This window comes from Brassica napus, chromosome C9 (assembly GCF_020379485.1).
Source record: "Brassica napus cultivar Da-Ae chromosome C9, Da-Ae, whole genome shotgun sequence".
NCBI lineage: Eukaryota > Viridiplantae > Streptophyta > Magnoliopsida > Brassicales > Brassicaceae > Brassica > Brassica napus.
Genome location: NC_063452.1, coordinates 39,930,355 through 39,948,146, shown reverse-complemented (window position 1 = coordinate 39,948,146; position 17,792 = coordinate 39,930,355). Strand labels below are relative to the sequence as shown.

Below are 17,792 nucleotides of genomic sequence, written 5' to 3'. Positions count from 1 at the left end.
AGATCGGTTTGCAAGATCTGGACGAACAATTATGGGACAATATATCGAGACAGGAAAAATCACCTAAGACTTAGTTCGCTAGACTATCCACCTAGGTTTTACGTTCCCTAAAGTTCTATGGCAGTTTCAAAGGCGTTTTTATTTATTAGTAATTTCCTACGAAAACTCCAAATCTGATTTCAAAAATTTCAAGTCTCAAATACCTTAGTTCTCTCGAAGATGCAGTTTTGTCTCTTCTTAGTTTTGCTAGCTCATTTGCCCTTCTCTATTTGTGTCTGTCTGCCCACTTCGAATAGCAAGAATATTAACTTTTCATGCACTTCTCTGCTTTCCTGGCCGCGTTTTGGCTGCTGCCAATATTGCGGTTTTCGTGATCCATGTTTCAATCTTAGTATCATTGGATTTACGAAAATGAATAGGCATCTCGTCGAAAACTTTTTAGCGTTTAGGAATAGCCAGGGACGATCGAGAGATGCCAAGGATGATCAGTAAGACTCGCCAGGTGATGAAGTTTTGGCCACATATCAAGGCGCGAGAGGACGGATGGTGAGACCATGGAGACAGGCGGTTGGGCGAATTTTTTTTCTCGGATTTCGTTCCATCTCTTCCGTTATCCAATATTCTTTTTCTACGATCGTTGTTAGATTTTCGAAGGTTGTCATATGTTACTTAATTTTTTCCGAAAAAATAATAACGATCGACTCGTTCGCGGGTCGGTTGCAACATAGCGACCAACCGAGTGGCTAGGTCGCTCAATACGTAGCGATCGACCGAGTAGCTTGGTTGCTCAATACTTAGCGACCGGCCAAGTGGCTTAATCGCTCAATACGTAGCGACCGACCGAGTGGCTAGGTCGCTCAATTCGTAGCGACCGACCGAGTAGCTTGGTTGCTCAATTCGTAGAGACCGACCGAGTGTCTTGGTCGCTCAATACGTAGCGACCGACTGAGTGGCTTGGTCGCTCAATTCGTAGGGACCGACCGAGTGTCTTGGTCGCTCAATACGTAGCGACCGACTGAGTGTCTTGGTCGCTATACGTAGCGACCGACCGAGTGCCTTGGTCGCTCAATACATAGCGACCGACCGAGTGGCTTGGTCGCTCAATACGTAGCGACCAACCGAGTGGCTTGGTCGCTCAATACGTAGCGACCGACCGAGTAGCTAGGTCGCTCAATACGTAGCGACCGACCGAGTAGCTAGGTCGCTCAATACATAGCGACAGACCGAGTGTCTTGGTCGCTCAATACGTAGCGACCGACAGGTGGCTTGGTCGCTCAATACGTAGCGACCGACCGAGTGGCTAGGTTGCTCAATACGTAGCGACTGACCGAGTGTCTTGGTCGCTCAATACGTAGCGACCGACGAGTGGCTTGGTCGCTCAATACGTAGCGACCGGCCGAGTGGCTAGGTCGCTCAATACGTAGCGACCGACCGAGTAGCTAGGTCGCTCAATACGTAGCGACCGACCGAGTGTCTTGGTCGCTCAATACGTAGCAACCGATGGAGTAGCTAGGTCGCTAAATACGTAGCGACCGACCGAGTGTCTTGGTCGCTCAATACGTATCGACCGACGAGGGGCTTGGTCGCTCAATACGTAGCGACCGACCGAGTAGCTAGGTCGCTCAATACGTAGCGACCGACCGAGTGTCTTGGTCACTCAATACGTAGCGACTGACGAGTGGCTTGGTCGCTCAATACGTAACGACCGACGAGTGGCTTGGTAGCTCAATACGTAGCGAATGACCGAGTTGCTTGGTTGCTCAATACGTAGCGACCGACCGAGTAGCTAGGTCGCTCAATACGTAGTGACCGACCGAGTGGCTAGGTCGCTCAATACGTAGCGACCGACCGAGTAGCTAGGTCGCTCAATACGTAGCGACCGACCGAGTGTCTTGGTCGCTCCATACGTAGCGACCGACGGAGTATCTAGGTCGCTCAATACGTAGCGACCGACCGAGTGTCTTGGTCGCTTAATACGTAGTGACCGACGAGTGGCTTGGTCGCTCAATACGTAGCGACCGACCGAGTGGCTTGGTCGCTCAATACGTAGCGACCGACCGAGTAGCTAGGTCGCTCAATACGTAGCGACCGACCGAGTAGCTAGGTCGCTCAATACATAGCGACAGACCGAGTATCTAGGTCGCTCAATACGTAGAGACCGACCAAGTGTCTTGGTCGCTTAATACGTAGCGACCGACGAGTGGCTTGGTCGCTCAATACATAGCGACCGACCGAGTGGCTTGGTCGCTCAATACGTAGCGACCGACCGAGTAGCTAGGTCGCTCAATACGTAGCGACCGACCGAGTGTCTTGGTCGCTCAATACGTAGCGACCGATGGAGTAGCTAGATCGCTCAATAAGTAGCGACCGACCGAGTGTCTTGGTCGCTCAATACGTAGCGACCGACGAGTGGCTTGGTCGCTCAATACGTAGCGACCGACCGAGTAGCTAGGTCGCTCAATACGTAGTGACCGACCGAGTGTCTTGGTCGCTCAATACGTAGCGACCGACGAGTGGCTTGGTCGCTCAATACGTAGCGACCGACGAGTGGCTTGGTCGCTCAATACGTAGCAAACGACCGAGTTGCTTGGTCGCTCAATACGTAGCGACCGACCGAGTAGCTAGGTCGCTCAACATGTAGCGACCGACCGAGTGGCTAGGTCGCTCAATACGTAGCGGCCGACCGAGTAGCTAGGTCGCTCAATACGTAGCGACCGACCGAGTGTCTTGGTCGCTCCATACGTAGCGACTGACGGAGTATCTAGGTCGCTCAATACGTAGCGACCGACCGAGTGTCTTGGTCGCTCAATACGTAGCGACCGACGAGTGGCTTGGTCGCTCAATACGTAGCGACCGACCGAGTGGCTTGGTCGCTCAATACGTAGAGACCGACCGAGTAGTTAGGTCGCTCAATACGTAGCGACCGACCGAGTGTCTTGGTCGCTCAATACGTAGCGACCGACCGGTGGCTTGGTCGCTCAATACGTGGCGACCGACCGAGTGTCTTGGTCACTCAATACGTAGCGACCGACCGAGTGGCTTGGTCGCTCAATACGTGGCGACCGACCGAGTGGCTTGGTCGCTTAATACGTAGCGACCGACCGAGTGTCTTGGTCGCTCAATATGTAGTGACCGACGAGTGGCTTGGTCGCTCAATACGTAGCGACCGACCGAGTGTCTTGGTCGCTCAATACGTAGCGACCGACGAGTCGCTTGGTCGCTCAATACGTAGCGACCAACCGAGTGGCTAGGTCGCTCAATATGTAGCGACCGACCGAGTGTCTTGGTCGCTCAATCTTTCGGAAAAAGTACAGCGGCGAGCTATGTACCCGATTCGATGTGCTTCTTTTTTCCGCGATTAACCTAGGGTTTTTCTGCGGTTTAGGGGAGAGCAAGTTTTACTTTTCCGAAAAGCTTTCGGAAAATGTTTTTTGGTAAAACCCTTATGCGTTGAGACTTCTTTAGTTCGGTAATGAGCCAAACTTACGGGGTTTGATAAAATTTATCGTTTCCCTTCACGTTTAGACAGAGAAATCGCGAGCTCGTTTCGTTACACTTCCTGTGGCGAAGAGTCGCGGCTAGGTTTTCGATTTTCTCAAGAACCGTGGTGTTTGCCTAAGCGTTCGCTATAGGCGCAGTGGCGGCTGGAGTTGTCTTACCAGCGTTATTGTAAACTGCTATTTTGTCTTTCGTATTTGCAGACATTGTTTTGATCAAGCGTTTTGCGGCTATGAGTTAGAGTAATCCGTACCCCCCCCCCCCTCCTTCTAGCGCCAAACTGTGGGAACCGAAATTCACACTGTCGATTTCCGTAAAATAAGGAAACTTAGGAAAACCCTAATTTTCCAGAGGACCCGGATCTCTGCGAGTGCCAACGACAAGTAACCAAATAAATGCGGAAAATATTAGAAAACATGATAAAACGAATTTACAAAGAAAGTAGATCTTATTTCGAATTCGCGTAAGAGCGTTGCGATCATTACAAGAGAATACAAAGGCTTTGGCCGCAGGTGCCGTCAGCGAGTTAACTAGTTCTAGCAACATAAAACCCTAATCCTAGTTGAGTCGTAGCTCGATAACAAAAGACGAAAAAGATATCTAAAAGGCTTTGATTGATTTCGGACTGAACCTTATGAAAGGCTGCCTACGTACGTCTTTCGAGGATCAAGCCAAACGCAGTTCAATTGGTAGAGTTGGACAAGAGATCGAACTGCCTAGGCGAGTTCGTCTAGTGATTGAGTGCCAGTCATAAAAACCGAACTTGTCGAGAAATAAGCCTAAGTTTCTAAGTGCAGAGAGTTCTGAGTCTAAAAAGAGTTCCGGTCATGCCTCTCGCCTAGGACCCCTTATATACTGCCTCCAAGGTCGGTTTACGCCTTTCCTCTTCTGCCCTTAAGCCGCCATAGCATAAAAATGGAGATATTCTATTTTTTCCGATCTTCGTAATTATCTTCAAAATTTCGTATTTATCCGCGGAAACTTGACATTTATCTTCCCTTGCGGACCAAACGTAAACCGAAATGCGGTTTACGGGCTGTTGGTTAAGAAATCGTAAGTTAGGCCTCGAGTCGTGTCTTAGGTCCCTTTGGGCCGTCTTTCGACTCGAAGCGTTTATTACGGCTTCTTTCGATAAAGAATGAACTTTCTGCGGTTTTTACGGTAAAGTTTGATTGATAACTTAGAAATGGCGGGGAACGTGAGATGGGTTCGCTACGGTATTCGGGAGATAGCATCGAAGGGTAGACGAGAATGCATGGACTGATGTCGTATCGACGTTTCGGAAGAACTCGGTTACTACGTAGCGACCGAGCTTTGTAGTGACCGAGCTTTGGCTTGAGCTCGGTCGCTACGTAGCGACCGAGCTCCTGCTCGAGCTCGGTCGTTACGTAGCAACTGAGCACGCTACGTAGCGACCGAGCACGCTACGTAGCGACCGAGCACGCTACGTAGCGACCGAGCACGCTACGTAGCGACCGAGCACGCTACGTAGCGACCGAGCACGCTACGTAGCGACCGAGCACGCTACGTAGCGACCGAGCACGCTACGTAGCGACCGAGCACGCTACGTAGCGACCGAGCACGCTACGTAGCGACCGAGCACGCTACGTAGCGACCGAGCACGCTACGTAGCGACCGAGCACGCTACGTAGCGACCGAGCACGCTACGTAGCGACCGAGCACGCTACGTAGCGACCGAGCACGCTACGTAGCGACCGAGCACGCTACGTAGCGACCGAGCACGCTACGTAGCGACCGAGCACGCTACGTAGCGACCGAGCACGCTACGTAGCGACCGAGCACGCTACGTAGCGACCGAGCACGCTACGTAGCGACCGAGCACGCTACGTAGCGACCGAGCTTTGGTGAGAGCTCGGTCGTTACGTAGCGACCAGCTTTTGCGCTGGTTGCTACGCAGCAACCTTGTTCGCGTCTTTCTCCGATTTTTCGTAAATGTGTTTTCTCCGCAAGATTCTTCGTAAAAATAGATCTTTTTCTAAGATTTATTTTTCGTAAAAACGTTGATGCCGATTTTTACGGATTTTCAGACATTGATTCTGTCGTGACCGATTTTGACCCCAACAATTGTAGACTCTCTATGCTCATGGTAGACTCTCTTTGCTCATGGAAGTAACATGAGCCGCAGACTGAGGGATCCAAATCCGATTACTAGTAATAGGGTAAAGACAGGAGGATATGGGCAGATAGTCGTTTGTGTGAGGTTGTTGATCAAACAACATACTTACATTCTTTTTCTTTATACATATGCTCATACAGTTTGATTCAAACTCAAAAACTATAAATTCTCATTGGCTACAAGTCTACAACACACTTGCACTCTTTATGCCTCCTTTGCTTATAGTTTATTCAGACCACAATTTTGTTTCTTTTGTTAAAATTTATATTGGTTTGGACTAGACGAAGCGTATATTTGTATCCTATAATTTTATGTGCCGATTGTGTTACTGTTGTTTTGTAACAGGAAGGATAGATCCTAATTTAGAAGCTCACTTAGAATTCAAAGACGTGAGAATCAAAACATAGAAGACGAGTACAAAGGATGATGATGTTTGATGAAGATGAGGAATAAGAAGATGAGGAATTAGGTTTCTGATTGATTGATTGTTTTTCCCAAATTGGTCAAAGCCTTACATATACTAGGTTAAACCGTAATTGAGATAACAAAATCCGCAGACATGTTCAAACCAAATTAAAGAAGTAAACCAAACATAACTCCTGTTACATGTTAGCAGAATTAACGGGTTTGCTTGCGTTTGTTATTGTATTCACAAATTACAATACCCCTGCTTGTTTCTTCATCGCGTGTCCAGCCGCAGCGTCAGGTAATTAAGCCTTTCATCCAGCAACATACAACACCGGTGATTTGTTTTCCCGCCGCTGCGGCAGTTAATGACAAACAAAACCGACACCGACGCAGACGCGGAAAATTTCAGCGACACTGGCGTCACGTCTTTTATATCTCCAGCAATCAATCGGCGGCTCTGTTAACTTTCCATTCTCTTTTTTTTTGTGTCTGTTACCGTATGTTTTTAAACACTGCCGCTGAAAGCAGCGACTATGAAACGAACATGCTTAATAGCTCTGTTTTTTTGTCAATTGCTGCGTCAGCGTTTGCGAACAAAAAACACAACAGGAATCATATCGGATAACAGAGTAAAATGGGGATGGGTGAGGTTTTTGGTGTGGCTGGGTAAAGACGCGACGGCCGGCGGATTGGATTGACGCTGAAAATATCTGCGTCAACGGCAACTCTGTTTTCATGTCTCGCGTTGTCTGTTGCGGCTGATTTTTGTTCGAACAGCAATGAATTTGTTGCCATGCGTAGGTTTAATTTCTGTCGCTGCCGCTGACGCCGGCGTTTATTAAACGAACATGGCTAATGGCGAAGCTTTATTGAGGATGTTAACCAAATTCTATTTGCACTGTACTCTTTAATCTAGAATGTAATCGCAGTACGCCATTCTTATCATCTTTTCCACAAAGCACAACCGGTATGTTCGGAAATAAAACAATATTGCAAGTCCAATGTATTCATATTTCAAACTGAAGGTAAGAAAAACAACTTGTGGTTAAAAAAAGAAGGTAGGAACAATAACAGGTTTTAATCGACATTCCGACAAACAGACGAGTAAAACAAACAAAATAAAATTTGTAAAATAGAATATCGTTAGGGGTAAAATGGTACATAAGTTACTGTCGTCAAGCTGACGCAACTCTTTACGGATAGTCTCATTCTCTCTCAAGATGATCCGAAGCTTTTTCTTAACACAAAAACCTACTTTTGTTTTGTAATTTTTCTAGGGTTTCCTCGAATTCCACAGCTTGATTCATGATCGAATTCTGATCAACTTCGTTTTGTTCCGATAAAAACATTAAACGATAATCTATAGAAAGAGAGCGAGTTAGGGCCATACAAAAGGCCTAATGGATTTCAATTTGAACGGAGGCAACAAGCGAGTCTTCGACCGACTCGGCGGGTCGAATCGTCCGGCGGCGGCGGCAAAGGGCTCACGTCAGGAGGTTTGGTCCTACTGGCGGGCGGGGCGGTGCAATCGGAACCCTTGCCAGTTTCTACACCGAGAGTTACCGGGTCCGGTTCCGAGTCAGGTTATTCGAACAAAAGGGTCGCTGACGAATCTGGGTTTGCGGGTCCGGGTCGCCGGAGAGGACCCGGATTTAACGGGAACTCTAGTAATACCTGGGGGAGGTTCGGTGGGAACAGGACGGTGACCAAGACGGAGAAGATTTGCAGATATTGGGTGGATGGGAGCTGTAGTCACGGTGATAAGTGTAGATACTTGCATTGCTGGAGCAAAGGAGATAGTTTCTCGCTGCTGACTCAGCTTGATGGGCATGAGAAGCTTGTGAGTGGGATTGCTTTGCCTTCTGGATCTGATAAGCTTTACACTGGGAGTAAAGATGAGACCATCCGTGTCTGGGATTGTGCTTCTGGACAGGTCTTCTTTCCATTCTTTTTTATTTTGTATCACAGGGAGGGCCTTGATGATTTGTTTAATAAATAGTTTGGTTTAGATGTAGTAGAGTGACTCGAGAGAAATCAATTTGTACAAGTACGGTAATGAGCTATATTGGTGGGAAATTGGTGTCTTCATGTCAAATTAGGAAAGTGTGTAATTTTTTTTTTTTTTCAGCCTCCCTTGGTGCTATTTGATCTTTGATAGAATGCAACTTGTCAAGTTTATTCAATAGGAAAAGAAAGGTCAGATTCTTTTAGATCCTGAACGAATATTTTGAATTAAATGATGTTCTAGCTTATTATAAAACCATGTCTTGTTACATCTCTCCTTTTCAGAAGCATGTATGTATCTGAGGAATTCATTTCTGATCCTGTGAGACACTGTTTTAAGCTTACCTATCGTGGCTACTATTGTTTTCTCTTTCGATCAGTGTACAAGCGTACTCAATCTTGGTGCGGAAGTTGGCTGTGTGATTAGTGAAGGTCCGTGGCTATTGGTTGGCATGCCAAATCTTGTGAAGGTAAGTTATAAATTTGGTGCTATTAGCATTGTCTTCCTTGACTGTCACAATATCGAGGAACCCGCTTTATTGCTTTGCTTGTTGAGTTATAGTATTGTTGTTGATAAATAATACAGGCTTGGAATATCGAAACCAATACAGACCAGAGTCTCAGTGGACCTGTTGGCCAAGTGTATTCTTTTGTTGTGGGTACGGATCTACTCTTTGCAGGCACACAGGTAAAGTTCTAACTCGCAACATATATATCAGCTTTTGGTAAAGTAAGTCAGAAGTTGTTTACTTTGCGTGCAGGATGGGTCTATATTGGCATGGAGATATAGTGCTGCCACCAACTGCTTTGAACCGGCGGCATCATTGACTGGCCATACACTTGGTGTTGTTACCCTATATGTTGGGGCCAATAGGCTCTATTCCGGGTCCATGGACAAATCTATTAAAGTGAGTCCTAGTATTAAAAACTTCCATTGTTTTTTGTTTGAGCTAATTTTTTTGGGTTTATGTGTTTCTAGGTTTGGAGCCTAGATAATCTTCAATGTATACAAACGCTCACGGATCATACATCAGTTGTGATGTCTCTTATTTGCTGGGATCAGTTTCTTTTGTCTTGCTCATTGGACAACACTGTCAAGGTCAGGTTCATTGTTAACTATCCATCAGAGAATCTTGTGAACCTTTTCTACATTCCCCTGTTGACGTTTATTTTTTTCTTTCTTTCTGGGCTCTATTAGATATGGGCTGCAGTTGAAGGAGGCGACTTGGAAGTTACATACACTCACAAAGAAAAACATGTATAGTTTCTCTTTAAACGTGTGGTATCCTCTCTTTTAGTCCTAATCTGTAACAACTTCTGGAATTGTCTATATGGGATTCAGGGAGTGCTAGCGTTATGTGGTGTACATGATGCAGAAGCCAAGCCGGTTTTGCTGTGTTGTTGCAACGACAGTACCTTACGTCTCTACGACCTGCCATCGTAAGTCTCACAACACTTAATTGATTTCTGAACCTACAGTTCTTCATTTTGCTATCTGAAAGCTTAGGTTCATTTATTAGATTTACGGAGAGGGGCAAAATCTTTGCAAAGCAAGAGATACGGTCGATCCAGATAGGTCCAGGGGGCATATTTTTCACGGGTGATGGAACCGGTCAAGTTAAAGTATGGAAGTGGTCCACTGCTCCAATAACCGCGGCTATGTCTTGAGGGAGTTCGAAATCTTGTCAGAGTTCTTTCCTACGATCTTCTTGTACCATTATATATGAGTTTCTCTCTTTACTAGTGTTGTGTCCATCCTAGCAAAGGCCATGGTCTGATGAAATTAGGCGAGACTATGCCATGTTAGGAGTTTTGAGATATAACTGGGAGAGTTTTGTCCAGTTTCAGCACTGTCTATCTTGTAACACTTTAATTTGTATGGGTCATCATATCAGTCATAACAAAATATTTATCTATTCAAGAAGAAGGATTACGAGAGTGATGATACAGAAGCATTCTTATTACAGAAACACTTAAATGTTCTTAGAAGACCAAATAATACTTTTATATTTTTGTTTCAGAGATTGAACATAACTTTAATAGCATTGCTTCCACGAGCACTGGTTTCAAAGGCATCTTCCACTTCCTTCTGAGAGAAACCAAATCTGTGGGTTATGAGTGGCTTCACATCAATCTTACCACTTGTAAGGAACTCGAGACATAAAGGCCATGTGTTCTTGTACCTGAACACACCCACCACATCTACCTCCCTGTCTCAAAACCAAACTGTTTCAGGACCATAATTGTTTTCAAAGTTTCTTAAAGTGATGTTCAAAAGAGGTTATTACCTTGCAGCTGCAGGAGTGAGAGGGACAGTCATTATACCGTGACCCATTCCGACAAGGCAGACTTTACCGCCACATCGAGTGGCTGCTAATGCTGTCGACATGGTTTTGTTGAAACCCGCACAATCAAATGTCACATCGATGTTTGACCCAATAGCTTTCTTAATTTGTTCAACCTCAGAACCAACATCCTGCAATAGTATAAAAGAACAAATTCTTATCTTATACAATCAGATCATTATGTTTCAAAAAAGTAAAAAAGAGAATGAACCTCTAAGCTTGTTGTCACTTTAACAATCCCATCTGCGCCTAGCCGTTTGGCTACGGATAAACGGTTATCATCAACATCCACAATCACAATCTTTGGCACACCAAAAGCACGAGCAGCCAACATGGTGACAAGTCCAATAGGTCCGGCTCCCATTACCAACACGTTTGTCTCAGGACCAACCTCCGCTCGGCGACAAGCATGCACACCAACACTTAGTGGCTCACACATTGCTCCTTCCTCCAGACTCACATTCTCAGGCAGTTTGAAGCACAGATCCGCAGGGTGAACCACTTGGTTAGCTAGAGAGCCATGAACCGGTGGGGTTGCAAAGAACTTCATCTCAGGACAAAGATTGTATCTTCCTTCCTTGCAGAGGTTGCATCTCCAGCAGCTAATCCCAGGTTCAAGAGCCACTCGGTCACCGACCACTAGATGTTTCACTCCTTCACCTACCTCTTCAATGATCCCGGCACATTCATGTCCAATCACCATCGGTTCTTTCACAATGAAATCCGCACATCTCATGGTCTTTGTTTTGTAAGATCAAAAACTAATGTTAAGAAGACCCCATAACCAATCAAGAAATAAAAGATTCTTTCTGAATTATTACAAGTACCTTGAGGTAATGAACATCACTTCCACAAATTCCAACAGCCTTCATCCTAACTCTCACATCATGAGGACCTTCAAGGATTTGAACAAAAAGGTCACATACAAATCCAATCAAATCCCATGAGAAGAAGAATACGCTTTACCAAGGGTAGGAAGAGGAAAAGGTTGGATCTTGAGAGTGTTGAGACCAACCAACCAAGCAGCCATGTTCTCTTCTTCCACCTTTGAGCCTTCTCCCTGAGACATTCCTCCTTTTCCCATAACTCTTCTCTGCTCAAAGCACCTGTACTGATCTCAACTTTTAGATTTAAGGGAAACGGAAACCAAACCCACCACAGGCTTAAAGAATGATTAAAGAAAATAAAGGGGTCAGCATCGAAATCACCATCAAATAAATAAATAAAGAAATACTTAAAAATACATTAACCAGAAAAAAATTGAAGCGGTGGATGGATGGCTGGCTTTTATATGATTTGGATAAACCCAAAAGTCTTTTTATCCTTTCTTATCATTATCTCGTAATCTAAACATAGACAGACCGAGAACACGGTTCCTATGTGTTGGATAACGTTACACATCAGATTAGGATGCTAATAAAAATCAAGAACAAAAGGTGGTTTTTGAAGACAAATGAGACGAGTTCGTGACGAGCATCATAACTATTATTTGATTAGCAATGAAGATCATTATTATATCATCACTTCTTTCACTTTGGTGGTTTGATACAACATATTGTATATATATCAAAAACCTGAAAATATGTTCTTGGTAACCATATTTTTTGGGGTGAATTTGCGGAATGACCAAATTTGAAAAGGAAATTAAGTACAAAACATTGATTTTGACATAATTAAGTCCATAACAATTATGTCAAGTTTTATCCTGTACTACATTTTTTTGTTCAAGTTACTAGTAATAGAGTGAGAAAATTGATGACATCAACAATTTGACACTCCACAATTAATTATCACACGTAATACAACTAACACCACACTTTTGTTTAACACATAAATATGCATCTGATTTTTCTATACCATATCACTGAAATATAATAGGATTCAAAATCCAATCACATCTAGTAAATACTAAACTTTACTTCAAACCTCAACTCTTGAATACTAAATCCTAAACTTTAAACATTACCCTTCCATCTAAATATTAAACCCTAAACCCAAATATAAACCTTAAACCCAATTATCAAAATCTGAAAATAGTATATAATATTATGTAATATTAAACTAAATTCAAACCTAGTTTTTGAATAATATAGGACTCCAATCCAACACACAACTCCTCAATGCTAGACTGAGACCTAACTTTTGAATACTAAACCCAAAAATGCTATCACTAAACCCAAACCTAAACTCCCACCTTCCAAATACTAAACCTAAATCCTAATCACTAAACCCTAAACCCAAGTATAGACTTTAAACCCAAATAGAATGAAACAAAATATATAGTATAGTATAAATTGGTGAGCAAAATAGAACACTATTTATTAATCGTCAAATGGAACATACATAATACAGTCAATAAACCCAAACCTCAAACCCCACCTTCCAAATACTAAACCCTAAATCTTAATCACTAAACCCTAAACCCAAGTATAAACTCTAAACCCAAATAGTATAAAACAAAATACATAGTATAGTACATATAGTTGTAAACTAGAAATTGATAAATAATGAATTTATCAAACAATTGATGGTACAATAATACAACTACCGTAGCATACTTTTTAGTTTGGTACTTGCGAATGGTACAAAAATATAAGAATCGTACTAGACTATAAATTTCGTTCACTACATATAGTATAGTCGGCGAGTTCATCTTCTTCACATCTTCCTCTTTTTGCAGACATGGTGATACACACATTCACTGGTCCAAAGTAATTATTCTTCACCATACCATATCAATATAGCATTTTATAACAATTTAAATAACAACGAAAAAATCAAGATCAACAACATTAAAGAAACTCAAAAAAAAAAAAAAAATCGTGACGTCACTTCATCGTTTTCTACGGTGCAATCTTCTCCTCCAAACTCAATTCCACAAACCCAGAATCCATGCACTTTCTTCGTCTTGAGATGAAGTGGTTTGTGTTCGTATGTATGAAAAAGAAACATAGATTGGAGGAAAAGAGGAAGAAGAGAAAAAGATGTGCACTAATGATAACCACAATTTATTAAATCATTTATTTAATATTTTTTTTAATAAATAATTTTCAGCAGGTTACACAGGTTGAATTGAAGGGTAATATAACATTATTACATAAAATACATATACTGTAGATGAAAGTTAGGGGTTCTAGTTATCTAATGAATTATAATTTGTTTGAAGGTTATACACCCCAATTCCCCCCCTTTTTTTTGTCCCAAAACGTAATGTGGTAAAAAAACACACAAGGAGAAATTGAAATGAATGCATCTCAGATCTTTGAATGCAAGAGCTGTCTGTCTGGCTACAAAGAGGATCACACTTATTCCAAGATGTGACTCCAAGGAAATGAAGAAACCAGAGTGGCTGAGGAATGTGTAATGATCAAGGCTGGTAAACCTCGGGAAGACGAAGCCCCACACTAGCTGCAGATTTGCCAAGCACCCGTTTCATTTCTTCAGTTCTATCAACTGCAATGTTGTATGAGAACAACAGATCCTGCAATAACCAATTTACCTATCGACGTGAGAGACTAGACACAAGAAGCAGCCAACTAAGTCGGTGTATATCTATATATAATAGCAAACTCGCATTCTGTATCCGATGACATCAACTTTTTTTATAGTAAAATAAAAATAAGATCATACGGTTGAGATTGTTAATGCTATGCAATCTAACGGATAAAAATATAGTTTCATTTAAAAGTCTTACGTCATGAATACTCATGCAAACGGTATCTCCCCTTTCCTTTCTTTGAATCGTCACTTCTTAGGAGACGCAACCTTTTTTTTTGCAACTGATTTTAAGCAACCTTTTGAGACACAACCCTTCACTTCTTATATTTTGTTTCTTTATCCCATCAAATTATCATTGTTCTTATTTTTGTTCAGTTTTATCATCATTTCTTCAAATTTCTCTAGGTAGATTTTTTCATTATGGAATATTCCTTATGATTTCACCACCACTAAACCTACGTCGTGAGTTTGTTGTTTCTTTGCCTCTGACTCCCTTTGACTTTCCTATGCTTTTGATCTATCTCTAACATTTTCTTTTTTGATGACTTCAACTCTTATTTTGCCTATAGGATCTGCTATTCAAAACCACTTGTTTTTTTTCGTGTATCTCCAAATAGAAAATGTATCTCTCCAGACTGAATGGCCGTCAAAACATCAGTGAGAAGAAGTTATATTTACAACAGGTTCTAAAATAACGCGGCTAAGACGGCCATTTGAGCGGAGAAGCCTGTCCGGTGGCCGGTGGGCTACGTGGCGTTTTTATCCAGTCAACAAATCGGGGATATTAATGTAATCCATTTTCCATGTTTTAGGTTCTGGTAGTTTGGAATCGAGTGTCTGGTTATGTGTCTTTTAAAACTGTGTAAATGTCAAAGATATTCAACAAGAAGTTACAATGAAAAAAACCGCAGAGACGGCATAAATTTAAGTTAGGAAACAATTTAGGTTAGGAAATCGCATGACGTAGTAGGTAGGAGACGTGGGCAATTGGTAAATTACAAATTCATGACACAAAAGCGAAAAAAAAAAACTAGCGTAGCCAAAAAAACAAAAAGTTCAAGAGACATATATACGTTTGATGTTGCAATTATGAAGTATATATATGAAACAGGAAATAGTAGTTTCCATTAATCTCAGATTAAACATCACCTAATTGATTCAGCGCTAGCCCCGGGTCAACCGAACGTCTTGTAACAAGCGCAGTCTCGAATAGCCTAAATTATTTCAGTCAACAATATTTTCCAAACGAAAAGTTATGATTTTTTGCTGTACATATGAATATCAGAATTTGATTATCCTCATCTGTCTGTTTAATTTTCTGAATCATTACTTGACTAAATTTGTAGATTGTGTATGTTACATTGAAATGCTGTTTAACTGATTGCACTTCCAAAATTTGCAGATTTTGCAGATGTAACAAGTTTAAATGACATATCTTTCACCAATGTACCCTTTTGCACGTTTCTTTTTAATTTTTAAATGATACACCCTTTCTGACCAGGGCCGTCTAATAGCATTTGCTACTGGAGCGGTCGAACATGCCCCGACTCTATAACTAAAAAATATTAAGATATTTTTAAAAATAAATACATATATTTGGTTTAAGATTTTAAAATTTTAGATATATTCTTAAACTTATAGTTTATAATTTAAAGAGAAACTTCAAATATATATAGATAAGCTATTAAGTTTTAAAACTACTTCATTATATCATTAAATATATAGTTAATATTTTTTTTGAACATGGCCTTAAAATTTTCTGAGATGACCTTGTTTCAGACCTACCTTTTAATTTTTAAAAGATACATTCTTCTATTTGGTTGATATGACTGTTAAGGAAAGGACATTTTTCTCCGACACACCGTAAACTTTTTAAAAATATATATGAACAATATACCCTTTCACATGTATTTTACAACGATGCACCATATTAAATAGATTGATACATTGACGTGTTTAGTTGTTTTAATTCCTCATACACACCACCGTTGTTGTCAAATTAGTAAATTTCTGGGTTTTACGCTGATATATTCAACTGATCTCATAGTGAAAAGGTTCCTGCAATTCTTCAATTTCTAAACAGATTTATATTTGCAAACGGGTATTATCTGCTTCTTATATTGACATTTAGCAAATGGATATTTTCAAAAGCCTCTAATGATCTATAAAAAGCCTGGTATTTGCCCCTTTTTCTTCATCCCTAAACTTGGCTTAATATTCAGCAAAGTAGAAGACAAATAATGGCCCTCAAAAAATTACTTGCCCTTGTGGTTCCTCTTGGTGTTGTTGAAGTCTCCATTGCAAAGCCATATGTGAACCCAATTAGGAACCAAAATGGACAGAGGAATCTACAAATGCATGTTGATCTTTACCTTGACTACTACTGCCTCAGGTGTCCCCAAGTGGAGTCCATTGGCCGCAGTGTCACATTTCAATACGTTTCTCGCAGGCCAATTCTTGCTGTTGCGCTTCTAATGATGCATTTTCAAGACTACTGTCTGAGTAGGTTAATGATTTCTGTTTTAGTAATACATGAGGATTCATGAGTGGGGAGGCTCATGTTCTTTACATAGTAATGTTTGCTCGTTCATAATTCACATGTGGATATTCATGTACATTAGGGATGTGATGGTTTCATTCTTCTAGAATATTAGTTATTTGCGAAGTTACCAAGTCAAAATTATGGATTTTATACTAAAATCATCTTACTGGCAAAATAAGTATTTAAATTGGAAACACAATTTATAACAAAGCATGGTTCCCTTTCAACAAGCGTGTTAGAAACAATTTATTTTTCTTATTTTATAAGTGTATTCTATAAATATATTAATCTTTATAAGTTGAAATTTTCATTTTAAATATCATCATATTTCATTGTAAATAGTTAAATATATAATGTATTTTTAGGTTACATTTAGAATTAGTATCATTTCCCCCGCGAACCGCGGGGGTCCATATCCTAGTGTACATAATAAAACAAGCCGTGTTTCTTCAAAAAAAAAAACATACCTTGTGAGAGTGAATGCTATTAAGAAGATAAGTGTAGTTGCGGTCAAGGTGGAGTGAGTTTGAGTTGTTGCGAAACTCGCGCTTGACAAAGTCGGTGAAATGAGACTTGTGGTCTTCTTTGCCAACATGTTTCACCACTGCTTTAAGAATGTCACGGTAAACTCTAGCAACTTCACTGCTCATCTTCTTCTACCCTTTCCAAAGATAAAAAGGCATAAACTCCAGTGAGCTTTCAAATCACATCCCTTAAGGAACAAAATCACGAATTGACCCAAACGCTAAATTGTTAGACACAAATTCTAACTTGTTCGACATAAGAGGGCACGGATTTTTACAAGATTTTCTTCGAGACGATGAGCAAAAACGATAAGGAAGTATCAAAAGAGATGAATAAACCCCCAAATTTTTGAATAACTTCGTTGCATTGATCTTGAGCAGCAACCCAATACACAAAAATGATATCTCGTAACCCATTCATTATTAATCAATCAATTAAGATTGGAAAATAGAAACATCAACCATATCATTGGAGAACAATCATCAGATCGGAGAAAGCGTACCAAAAGGTTCCGAGAGCAAAGCGAGGAGGAGGATGAGAGTGGCGCTGATTCTTCCGGATTGGTAGTGAGTTATAGTTCTCTGTCAATGGTGGGGTGAGGTCGAGATCAACTCCTGGTTGAAGACGAGAAATATGATGAGAGAGAGATTGATTAACCTAAATCTTTACCCGGGTCTAAACCGATGAATCAATTTTGGTTCGTCCGATTAAATCAATTGGACCGCGAAGAGTTCATTCTGTGTTTGACTGTGAGTCTGGACCTACCTAGTTTCGAACCTGTACGGGAAGAGTAGTCAGTAGATTAGTTTTTATTTTCCGCCTTTCATTCAAAACT

General features: G+C 41.5%; 1 protein-coding gene and 1 pseudogene across 5 annotated transcripts; one reads left to right on the top strand and one right to left on the bottom strand.

The window, feature by feature from the left end:
* The first annotated feature begins 7,088 nt into the window (after positions 1-7,088).
* On the top strand, positions 7,089-9,992 carry LOC106347635 (annotated as a pseudogene).
* LOC106347637 (sorbitol dehydrogenase) lies at positions 9,939-17,590 on the bottom strand. 5 transcript variants are annotated; one of them, XM_013787220.3, is made up of 7 exons: positions 17,460-17,590; positions 16,900-17,093; positions 11,359-11,498; positions 11,220-11,287; positions 10,604-11,131; positions 10,336-10,523; positions 9,939-10,257 (listed from the first exon to the last, which is right to left on the bottom strand). In XM_013787220.3, exons 2-7 carry the CDS (start codon positions 17,025-17,027, stop codon positions 10,065-10,067), a joined length of 1,245 nt encoding a protein of 414 aa, XP_013642674.2. In that variant the 5' UTR covers positions 17,028-17,093; positions 17,460-17,590; the 3' UTR covers positions 9,939-10,064. The 5 variants fall into 5 exon arrangements, with proteins under 5 accessions (XP_013642674.2, XP_022564883.1, XP_048624883.1 ...); XM_022709162.2 differs by having other exon boundaries at positions 16,900-17,088; positions 17,460-17,572; XM_048768926.1 differs by lacking the exons at positions 16,900-17,093; positions 17,460-17,590 and adding an exon at positions 11,643-11,689.
* Between the last annotated feature and the right edge of the window lie 202 nt (positions 17,591-17,792).

Coding starts and splice junctions, on each gene's coding strand:
- LOC106347637 (XM_013787220.3), bottom strand. CDS start 17,027: ATGTTGGCAAAGAAGACCACAAGTCTCATTTCACCGACTTTGTCAAGC. Junction 11,132..11,219: donor GTGATGTTCATTACCTCAAG/GTACTTGTAATA, acceptor TACAAAACAAAG/ACCATGAGATGTGCGGATTT. Junction 10,258..10,335: donor CTCACTCCTGCAGCTGCAAG/GTAATAACCTCT, acceptor GTTTTGAGACAG/GGAGGTAGATGTGGTGGGTG.